The 12,281-nt window shown below is 41.9% G+C and overlaps 1 protein-coding gene across 1 annotated transcript in view; it reads left to right on the plus strand.

Moving 5' to 3' along the window:
• Positions 1-2,249: 2,249 nt before the first annotated feature.
• The window catches only part of LOC120027774 (dnaJ homolog subfamily C member 13-like), a 58,553-nt gene continuing 48,521 nt past the window's right edge, over positions 2,250-12,281 (plus strand). The window contains exons 1-2 of the mRNA XM_038972801.1: positions 2,250-2,401; positions 7,533-7,613. Coding sequence (XP_038828729.1) covers positions 7,546-7,613 — 68 coding nt within the window. The 5' untranslated portion in view covers positions 2,250-2,401; positions 7,533-7,545. The remainder of the gene's footprint in view (positions 2,402-7,532; positions 7,614-12,281) is intronic.

A 12,281-nucleotide genomic window follows, 5' to 3' on the forward strand; every position in this document is an offset into this window, starting at 1 on the left:
TGCTGAATTGTGTTGTATTGTTTAGAGAACTACATTTGGAGAACTACAGACCAACTGTACTTTGATTGACTACACTGAGTCTATCACATGACACAATTCTAGAAACTTTTGGTTTGCTATCTCTAGCTATTTGGTTTGACAAGGCTGTTAGTGTGACTGACCTGAGTTCTACAAACTGTCATTTTATTGTTTCATGATACTTAGCTGTTTTTGTCATCTTTATCTATGCTCTGGGAGTGCACATTTGAGGAGGACGTTCTTGTGATCTAGACATAGATTTGTTGCGCCATATGTAAGTCAAATTAGGTCTCTACCAGAGTGTACTGTAATAGAGTAGGGAGGTGATGGAGGGTTCAACTTATTTAATATCTGTATTACATTTTCAGGTAGTCAATACAATTGCATCTTAAATAGCACACTCATTTGTATATAGATGGCATCAATCCTAGCCTGTATGTGTGTTAGACCTTTACCTGTGACAACATAGAGTGGATCCTGCCGTTACTACTTTGAGTGGAAGGGTCAAGATGCTTTCTATAGAGGGCGCTACAACACTCTTGATTAAATACATTTTACCGTTTCAGGAATGAAAACAGTAGTGGGCATGACTTCATTTATTTTGCACCAGTTCAAAGTTTGGAGATTTTTTTTTGTCAGAGGACAACAGCAAACGCAAAACAATTATGAAGCTGACTTTGTTTGCATTAAAGTATACAGTCCCATTCTGTCTCTTTTCATGTATTTGCCTATTCTGTGTTTTATTCCCCTTTAGAAATAACAGATGAAACCACTGCCTGCATGTGATTACTATACTGATTCTCAGAAATTGTGAGAAAACTATGACAGGGAGTGAATGTACCAAAATGTACAGTATGTTTAAAATTATTTAATTAAAAGTAACTTGTAGATAACATTATATGGTGGTCGGGTAGAGAGGAAAAGTGATGCACCGTTTTAATTTGGAAGGCGTCTTTCTGCTAATTCTTTGGGTTTACTGTTTATTTGCAGATCAGTTATACAGTGAACAAAAATATAAATGCAACATGTAAAGTGTTGGTCCCATGTTTCATGAGCTGAAATAAAATATCCAGAAATGTTCCATATGGACAAAAAAAATATTTATCTCAAATTTTGTGCACAAATTTGTTTACATCCCTGTTAGTGAGCTTTTCTCCTTTGCCAAGATAATCCATCCACCTGACAGGTGTGGCATATCAAGAAGCTGATTAAACAGCATGATCATTACACAGGTGCACCTTGTGCTGGAAAAATAAAACACCACTCTAAAATATGCAGCTTTATCACACAAGACTTTGCCACAGATGTCTCAAGTTGAGGGAGCGTGCAATTGGCATACTGACTGCAGGGATGTCCACCAGAGCTGTTGCCAGAGAATTTAATGTTAATTTCTCTACCGCCTCCGTCATTTTAGAGAATTTGGAAGTACATCCAACCAGCCTCATGAGACCCTGAGATCCTGAGGACCATCATTTATTTTTATGGTGTCTGTAACCAACAGATGCATATCTGTATTCCCAGTCATGTGAAATCCATATATTAGGACCTAATGAATTTATTTCAAATGACTGAATTCATCAATGACCTGTAACTCAGTAACATCTTGAAATTGTTGCATGTTGCGTTTATATTTTTGTTCAGTATATGTATTGCTCTCAATACACACGGATTATGGTGCAATCAAGACAACTGTGAACTCCCCAAAAATACGAGGTCAAATCATGACGTCAGTGATCTTCAGGCCTGAAAGTCGGAGCTCTAGAAAGATGGTGCTTTCAAGACAAACGGGAACTCGGAAAAAACGACGTCAAATCATGACGTTGGTGAGCTTCAGGCGGCAGGCCGGAAAGCCGGAGTTGGACGACCGTTTTTCGAGTTCCCAGTTGCGTTGAACCCACTGAAGTCGGAGATTTCCGAGTTCCCAATTGTTTGAACGTGATATTACACTCTCTGGTATGATGCTGATCCTAGATCTGGGCTTATAGACAACTTCGCTTAGAAAGCGCTACTTCCTGACAAACCAATCAGCTGACACACTCATGACAGACATGTCTAGAAGGGATGCCGCGAATGTCAACGTGACGTCAAAATGTGCATATAACCCTAACTATTTTCCAAGCCTTAACCTAATTATCCTAACCTGCTACGTTAATTGACCTAAACTGCTATGAATAGTCACTTCTGACATTAGCGGCATTAATCAAAACCTAGGTTTCGCGCGTGCGCTTTCGCCTGTCAGGAATATGGCAGCATCCTAAGCATTGGGAGCGCAATTTAACAGCAACATCATCGGCTTGGCAAAGCAGAAACACAACAGCCACGCAACTTAGAGGGTCGGGGGTTGAGGTTCGGAAAATAATCAAATCTGGTCGCGAACAAACAGGTAAATGAATCTGCGACTGCACCTCCATGTAAATTACACAGCACCCTTGCTAAGCTAGCTAGCATGGCTAACCTACTGTATGCAGCTTGCTAGCTTCCCTCTTTGGTGAAAAGCACATCCAGTTGAAGTGTGTGTTGATAAAAATAATAACACTGCGACAGTTGTAGGCGTCGCTTGTCATGAGATATTTACAATGTGCATCACTGAATTGGCCATTTCGGCTTCCGTCTTTCCTCGGTCTTGTCTCTATCTGTGTCCTCTCAACTTGGCCAGCTAGAGCTGCACTTGAATGTGGCCCTACTAGCCTTTAGCTTGCTAACGTTACCAAAGCAAAGACAAATACACCGTGGCTGGCAAACGGGGTGTGGTTAAAGTGAGTCTGCAGTTATTTATCAAATCTGACACCCATATATAGATTATCTTTCACTGTGTCTACGAAAGCATCTAACTAGTTTTTCTAACGGAAGTTAGTTGTGTCAACGTTTAGCATATCTCTACGTTAGTTTAACTTAGATCCATGTACTTTGGATATCTTACATCGAGATGTAACGTTATATCGTAGAGTTGAGAGAACTCAGCTACGTCTAGCAAGGTGTTTGTTGAGCCTTGTTTTGGTCGTGACCTGTGTGATATGTACTATGAAATCATGTAGTAATCAAACATTGAATTTGATAGCAGCGTCTACATTCTCAGGCTGACCTCACTTGGTTGTGGCTGTCATGCGTTGGTTTTTTGTACTTCTAGCTACTACATTATTTTGCTACTGCGTTATCAGTAACGTTATGTGTAGGTGATTTTGCGTCCTAGTAAGTTAGTGGCAACAATGAATGTGGGGAACAATATTTGTCAATATCAAATTTGTTGTAGACCAAAAAAAGGTTAGCTCCATCCACCCTTTATCCAAAATTAAAGTCACGTTTTAAAGGTAGCCTTGTCGTGATTCTCACTTGCACCATTTTCAGTAAATCAGACACATAAGCCTATATCCACAACAAAGGCTGAGATCCATTAGGCCTAGTCATTGATTGCATGGATGCTATGCAACTGTGGTGAACAAGGATCACAATACCCTTTTCCCTAAAGTTAACAGTTGCAGCATCATTCCCAACTGATAGTATTGAAAGGGCCCCAGTGGAAATGTTGAGGCACATAGTTCTCAAACCTCAAGTGTGTAAAGCCAGGCTTTTCTTCCTCAGTAACAGTGTTATTATGTTAGCTATCATCAGTTATTTATATGCATGTATTTCCCCCTTTTGATGATCTGGACTTATCTGAGAATTCCCCCCAAAGTTCAAGTTTTGTTTCTAACTGTTTCATGTGCCATCCAGAGAAGCTCTGTTTGTACGATACATCTAGCAAGTGATGATCAATACATGGGGAGAAGTTTGTTTTCACACCAGGCTCCTGGCTTGCTGACTGTGTTCCTCTCAGACAAAAACAATTCAAAGTTGTAAGATTTGACTCTTTATTCCCATAACTGTTACATCATTTGTTAAATCTGCAGCATTTGCATTCAATCTTGTGCAGAACTCCAATAATTTTGTGTTATTGCACATTCAAATGTCACATGAAGGCAGGTTCCACAGTCACCCAGCGTTCAGAGAGGCTCTGCGGAGTCAGCACTGTGCACTCACTGCTTGGAAAAACCATACACTGCCTCACAGGTCGTATGAGGCAGCGTACGATCCATTTGCTGCTCTGCCTTGTTGATTTTTGTTTGTATCCTCCCTTGGTAAATTGAAGTACTATTTTCTTTTGGGATGGAAAAAAATACTTTGTGTAAACATAAACGACTGATCAGATATAAAGTATGTTGAAAATATATTCATTGCAACACCCACCACCAAAGCCCCTTTTTGATCCAGAAAAATATGGTATTACCGAATGTGCACACAAGGGGGGGCTATATCTATCACACACAAGTATGTGAACACCCCTTCAAATTAGTGGATTCGGCTATTTCAGCCACACAGTTGCTGACAGGTGTATAAAATCGAGCACACAGCCATGCAATCTCCATAGACAAGCATCGACAGTAGAATGGCCTTACTGAAGAGCTTGTGACTTTTAACGTGGCACCGTCATAGGATGCCACCTTGCCAATAAGTCTTTCTGCTAGAGCTGCACCGGTCAACTGTAAGTGTTGTTATTGTGAAGTGTTAATGTCTAGGAGCAACAATGGCTCAGCCACGAAGTGGTAGGCCACACAAGCTCACAGAATGGGACCGTCAAGTGCTGAAGCACGTAGCGTGTAAAAAGCGTCTGTCCTCGGTTGCAACACTCAAAACAGAGTTCCAAACTCCCTCTGGAAGCAACGTCAGCATAGGAACTGTTCGTCGGGAGCTTCATGAAATAGGTTTCCATGGCAGAGCAGCCGCACACAAGCCTAAGATCACCATGCGCAATGCCAAGAATCGGCTTGAGTGGTGTAAAGCTCGCTGCCATTGGACTCTGGATCAGTGGAAACGCATTCTCTGGAGTGATAAATCACGCTTCATCTGGCAATCTGACGGACAAATCTGGGTTTGGTGGATTCTAGTAGAACGCTACCTGCCCCAATGCGTAGTGCCAACTGTAAAGTTTGGTGCAGGAGAAATAATGGTCTGGGGCTGTTTTTCATGGTTTGGGCTAGGCCCCTTAGTTCCAGTGAAGGGAAATCTTAACGCTACAGGATACAATGACATTCTAGACGATTCTGTGCTTCCAACTTTGTGGCAACAGTTTGGGGAAGGACCTATCCTGTTTCAGCATGACAATGCCCCCGTGCTGAAAGGGAGGTCCATACAGAAATGGTTTGGGATGAATAGGAACGGCGACTACGAGCCAGGCCTAATCGCCCAACATCAGTGCCTAACTTCACTAATGCTCTTGTGGCTGAATGGAAGCAAGTCCCCGCAGCAATGTTCCAACATCTAATGGAAAGCCTTCCCAGAGGAGAGAAGGCTGTTATAGCAGCAAAGTGGGGACCAACTTCATATTAATGCCCATGATTTTGGAATGAGATGTTCGATGAGCAGTTGTCCATATACTTTCTCGCTCTCTCTAGGAGGGGATTGAATGTCTGCTGTAACCATGAAGCTTGATCTTGACATCTAGCCACTTAGCTAGTAAGTTAGTAAACCAAATTCATAGATGGAGCCCTGAGCTGGATATCATTTATTTGACACATCTTAGATTTCTTATAGTTCTAAGCAGTGGCGTAGCCCGCAGTCCCCGTGAGGGTATATGGTGTAAATGGAATATCGCCCAAGCTTAATCCACAGGAAAAGCTGGGAAGGGCTCTCACATGACCACATCCAGGAATTTGTGCTGGCTTTTTATACCCCTCATCACGGTTACAGAATTAAACTGCATGGCCTTTGAGAGGAGTGCAGAGCACGTGGTAACCTCTATGCCCATTGCAAATGTCGGTCCCTATTGTTAAATTCCACCTGTGTGCGCTTGATTAAATTCATTAGGGGGAAGGGTTTGATGCATATAAAAATGATGTGCTCAGATTCAGAAATGTTCCTTTTAGCTTAGATGGTTTTAACTCTGGTTCTCTTTCAGAGGAAGATTGATGACTGACTTCAGGATTAGTCAGCTAGCTCCTGTCTGATTTGTTACAGTATGTGTTAGTGGGGATTCAGAGTGAAGAGCACCCATCATATATGTTGCCTTGGAACTTTGTATGATACACTTGTCCTCTGTGATTTAATCTTACCATTGAAGAAGAATTCAACTTATCTCTTGGGGGCAAACTGGACTTATTTCGCTGCCCCTTGCTGCAGGCCGACATGGAGAGGAAGAAAAAGAGCAGTAATTTATTTCCAGGATGATCTGGGCAGAGGGCTGACACAGGTTCCCTCTGTAACACTGACAGCGCAGCAGCCAAGAGAGAGAGGTTACTACTGCTCTCTGGGCACAATTTACTACTAGTCTACTGCTACCGTCTCACTGTACTATTTGTTTGTCTCTGTCTGTCTGTTTGCTAGTTACTACTAGTTGCTGGTTTTTATCTAGTGACTTTCTGTGATTTTGGTGGTGTGCGCATGATAGCTTAGTTACAATCCACATAGGTCTAGTATTCTCAACACAAGTACTGAAGTATATATTTTTAGCTGGATCTTTTGTAGAATTTTCACCCATTTTTAGTCATACAAAATCGTATGTTCTCTACTCCAACAATTAATCCACAGATAACATGGGAAACCTAGTTAGTTTTCTTTGATTAATCTCTCCTCGCTCATCTTTCAATCACCCACGTGGGTTAGTATGCTTGAGAAAACCAATTAGCGGCACTTTCAGCGCGTCAAGCGTCTCAAATAGAACCAAGTTCTTTTTTAGAGCCTAACTGCGCAGAAGTCCGTTGACGTGCACGAGCAGTTAGGATGAAATTATTGAGTAACATGCATGTGTACATTTATTTTTGCAACACTCGTGCATGCAACGTGGCCATTCTGGTCATGGTGTCAGGCTTCATTGTTTTGTGATGACCAACACATTCTGTTTGTATGCTGATCTGATTGGCTCAAAGGCTGCTTTTTGTTTGTTTGTTGCTGTGACTGCTGTTGAGACAGTATCTATCAGTCAGAGAGTATCACCTCTGTTTCAATTTGACTCATTTTCTGTTCAACACTGTTTAGTGCCACAGAGTTTGCCAGTGACGCAACGGTCACGGGACTCTCCCAGCCAGCAAGGGAGTGACAACAAGGATTTCGATGTGAGGTGTAGAATATGATCCAACAGTGTGAATTGTGTGTGGCAGTGTTTTTGGACCGTGTGTGACATAATGTGCATTAATGTCTTTAAGGTCAGGGTGGGTCCTGTGTAACTTCTCCTCAATAGAACTAGCTTTTGGTTATCCAGCTGACTCTTCTCCACCCCCAACTCACATGACTACTTTAGATAGCAATAGGACGGGAATCTCTCCCTCCCATTGACCTGTGCTCTTCACGCGTAATTAAATTTGCAGACCGTAGGCCAGTCTATGCTTTCTGCCATTTGCTTAAATTAATGTTGCCTGGCGTCGATTGCCACTGCTCTGACCTCTATGTACTCATTGAAGTGACACTAAAGCAAGACTGTAAAAAGCCTATTTCATCATCCCTTTGTGTCTGTCTCCCTTGACCTTGTTCTCCTGTTATTGCAGGTCTTGCCAGAAGATGAATGTCATCAAAGACAACAAAGACTTGGCCTGTTTCTACACCACCAAACACTCCTGGAGGGGAAAGTAAGAGGCGCCACCTCATATTCTAACGTTCCTTTCCATGATAGGATTTAATTGGTTGAATGACAGTTTTCTCTGTCCTTGGCGCTGGTCTGCTAGGCTGAGTTAGGTACTTACTCCATGTGCTGTAACTACTACTGCACTAGTCTAGCACCACAACTATAAATGTAACAATTTCAAACATTTTACAGTTCATATAAGGAAACCAGACAATTGCAAAAAATTTATTAGGCCCTAATCTATGGATTTCACATGACTGAGAATACAGATATGTTGGTCACAGATACCTTAAAAATGTATGGGCGTGGATCAGAAAACCAGTCAGTATCTGGTGTGACCACTCATCTCCTTCACATAGATTTGATCAGGCTGTTGATTGTGGCCTGTGGAATGTTGTCCCACTCCTCTTCAGTGGCTGGATATTGGCGGGAACTGGAACATGCTGTCGATCTAGAGCATCCCAAAAATGCTCAATGGGTGACATGTCTGGTGAGTATGCAGGCCATGGAAGAACTGGGACATTTTCAGCTTCCATGAACTGTGTACAGATCCTTGCAACATGGGGCCTTGTATTATCATGCTGAAACATGATGTGATGGCGGTGGATAAATGGCACGACAATGGGCCTCAGGATCTCGTCACGGTATCTCTGTGCATTCAAATTGCCATTGATAAAATGCAATCATGCTCGTTGTCCATAGCTTATGCCTGCCTATAACCCCAACGCCACCATGGGGCATTCTGTTCACAACGTTGACATCAGCAAACCGCTCGCCCCCACAACGCCATACACGCTGTCTGCCATCTGCCCGGTACAAACATTTTCAAATGTTTATATTTTGCCTCATGAAACATGGGACCAACACTTTACATGTTGCGTTTATATTTCTGTTCAGTATATATGCATATCTGCTCTGTGAATGGCATTATCATGCTGTGAAAGATGACCTGAACATGAAGACCTAGGCTAAGCCAGGTACACTCTACCATTCCACACTGAGCCTAGTTGTAGGCCTAGCTATCAGGCAGCAGCAGAACAGACACACTATCAACACCAGAGCAAAGGGAAAGCACTGAAATCCCTGACTCGGTTCTTCCATTGTGTTTGCGTTTCCTTATCTTCAATGGGGGGAGACAAGGTGTAAGTAAATCACTACTGTCAGATTCTTGCTATCCGGAATACATGCCACTGAAATCCCAATACCTATATAGTGCTGGTTAGACGGATTACTCGTGATCTATGACATCACCTTTTTAACTCTAAGTAGGGCTGGACGATATGACCAAAATATCATATCACAATATTTTACAATTTTCTTTACAATATTTTGTGATTTTGAATAATAAAAGTTCTAAATATGCTTTGAGTAGTTCATGACCCTAGGGTGGCAACAAATTAATTATAAGTGATTTCAATGAGGCTTTCTCCATTCTGATTGTTTTATGCTTTTCAATCTAACCCCCTAAAAAATGCAGCATTTTCGTCAATTTCTGCATTTCCTGCACTCATTTGTTATAATTTTCACACTGCAGCTGAATGGTAGCAATGAGTTCATGAATCAATGGCTTCTTCTATACCTTAGAAAGGGCAAACAAATGTTACTAAACAAACTGTTCCCTTCCTGTTTCTCTGGTAGGCTTCAATAGAAGTGATACCTGAGGCATTGGGCATTAGACAACAGGATCACATTACCGATACATGCTTCCTAAATGGCTTTGTCCTATTAAGCCAGCCATTGACTGAGATAACTATAGCAGCCGTGCTAAAGAGTAGATTAGCTATGGCCACAGGAAGGGGAGGGTTGAGGGCTGCTTCCTGCTAATGCCTCGTGATGTGTCCTCCAGGGACCTGGGGTGATGTGTTTGGAGTGGGAGGCCAAGAAAGAAGGGTTTGGTTTATTACCTAATGTTTCTCCTCTTCGCTCCCTTTGGAGCATATGGCCGAAACAAGGTCCCTTGCGGCTTTCTCAGCTGCACCCTACTACCAGTCAAAAGTTTCTGAACACCTACTCATTCAAGGGCTTTTCTTTATTTATACTATTTTGTACATTGTAGAATAATAGTGAAGACATCAAAACTATGAAATAACACACATGGAATCATGTAGTAACCAAACGTGTTTATATTTGAGATTCTTCACATAGCCACCCTTTGCCTTGAAGACTGCCAAGAGTGTGCAAAGCTTTCTCTCAACCAGCTTCACCTGGAATTATTTTCCAACAGTCTTGAAGGAGTTCCAACATATGCTGAGCACTTGTTGGCTGATTACACAGCCTGATGGTGCGTTGGGTCATTGTCCTGTTGAAAAACAAATGATAGTCCTACTAAGCCCAAACCAGATGGGATGGCGTGTCGCTGCAGAATGCTGTGGTAGCCATGCTGGTTAATTGTTTACATACACTAAGTTGACTGTGCCTTTAAACAGCTTGGAAAATTCCAGAAAATGTTGTCATGGCTTTAGAAGCTTCTGATAGGCTAATTGACATCATTTGAGTCAATAGGAGGTGTACCTCTGGACGTATTTCAAGGCCTACCGTCAAACTCAGTGCCTCTTTGCTTGACATCAAGAGAAAATCAAAAGAAATCAGCCAAGACCTCAGAAAAAAAATTGTAGCCCTCCACAAGTCTGGTTCATACTTGGGAGCAATTTCATCTGTACAAACAATAGTACGCAAGTATAAACACCACGGGACCACGCAGCCGTCATACCGCTCAGAAAGGAGACTCGTTCTGTCTCCTAGAGATTAATCTACTTTGCGAAAAGTGCAAATCAATCCCAGAACAACAGCAAAGGACCTTGTGAAGATGCTGGTAGGAGATGGGTACAAAAGTAAAACAAGTCCTATATCGACATAACCTGAAAGGCCGCTCAGCAAGGAAGAAGCCACTGCTCTAAAATCTCCATTTAAAAAAAAAAAAAAACAGACTACGGTTAGCAACTGCACATGAGGACAACAATTGTACTTTTTGTAGAAATGTCCTCTGGTCTGATGAAACAAAAATAGAACTGTTTGGACATAATGACCATCGATATGTTTGGAGGAAAAAGGGTGAGGCTTGTAAGCCAAAGAACACCATCCCAACCGTGAAGCATGGGGGTGGCAGCATCATGTTGTGGGGGTGCTTTGCTGCAGGAGGGACTGGTGCACTTCACAAAATAGATGGCATCATGAGGGAGGAAAATTGTGGATATATTGAAGCAACATCTCAAGACATCAGTCAGGAAGTTAAAGCTTGGTCGCAAATGAGGCTTCCAAATGGACAATGACCCCAAGCAGACTTTCAAAGTTGTGGCAAAATGGCTTAAGGACAACAAAGTCAAGGTATTGGAGTGGCCATCACAAAGCCCTGACCCAAATCCTATAGAACATTTCTGGGCAGAACTGAAAAAGCGTGTGTGAGCAAGGAGGCCTACAAACCTGACTCAGTTACACCAGCTCTGTCAGGAGGAATGGGCTAAAATTCACCCAACTTTTTGTGGGAAGCTTGTGGAAGGCTACCTGAAACGTTTGACCCAAGGTAAACAATTTAAAGGCATTGCTACCAAATACTAATTGAGTGTATGTTAACTTCTGACCCACTGGGAATGTGATGAAAGTAATCAAAGCTGAAATAAATAATTCTCTCAACTATTATTCAGACATTTCACATACTTAAAATAAATTTAAAAAATAGATTCCCCCCCCCTTCTGTTTTGGAGTTTGAAAATGTACTGACCAAAGCGGGCCACCCATATGAAGGCTTGATTAACTGGCCGGGTGAGCTCGGCAGATGTTGCCGGGTGAGCTCGGCAGCCCTGAATGTCGAGCTGTGATTTCTCCGTTTCAGTTTTGAGGGCTATTGGATTTGCCTAGCATTAGCATGTTGGCTAAATGTTTGGCGTGTTGCACATTGCTACATCTAGCCTAATGATTTGGATTAGTTTAGGCTTGATTTTTACCATTAGAGATGTTTGTTTGAGCTGCGCAAGAGAGGCAGTTGTACCAAGCTTTCCAGTAGACTCAAGAAGGAAGTTACGTAATGTGATGCGTTAGTCTGAAATCTGAGACTGGTAAAGGAAAGCAAAACCCCAAAGTTTGCACAGTGCGGTGGAGTGATGACTATGACAGGTAGCCTATAGATCAATGAAGATGTAGTCAGTTTCTCACAGGCTTTTCTGCTGGGTAAATTCATTTGAATTCAATCACTTTTTGACAGCATCGCTTTAGATTTGAACGAAACCTTCGATACATATTTGCCCATTTGTATAAGTGTCTTTTTTGACCCGAATACCTAAATATTCAAGAGATACCCCACCATAACATGAGACATCCACGCTTTTCTCACTTGAAAAGATAAATGTTTGAAATTTGATATAATTTAAAAGCTTACTTTTCAGCTTTAATGTCAATTATCAAAAGCACACGCTAACTCAGATCTTTTTCATATTCGCATATGCTGTAGCTTAGACCCTATTTTACATCATCTAAGGTTTTTATTTTGTGCCTGCCATCTGACACAACATGCTCTTGAGTACAGGGTGGGTGTCATGTTTTAGCTGTGTTTTTTTTCTTTTGTTTTACTCTTTATAAAATGTATACATCTTACAGATACACACAAACAATGTCTACATCTCACCTGCCCAGACCCGCATGCTCACTCCCCCATCCCTAGTGCCTGCATTATTGTTTG

This window comes from Salvelinus namaycush, chromosome 33, assembly GCF_016432855.1.
Source record: "Salvelinus namaycush isolate Seneca chromosome 33, SaNama_1.0, whole genome shotgun sequence".
NCBI classification, from domain to species: Eukaryota; Metazoa; Chordata; class Actinopteri; order Salmoniformes; family Salmonidae; genus Salvelinus; species Salvelinus namaycush.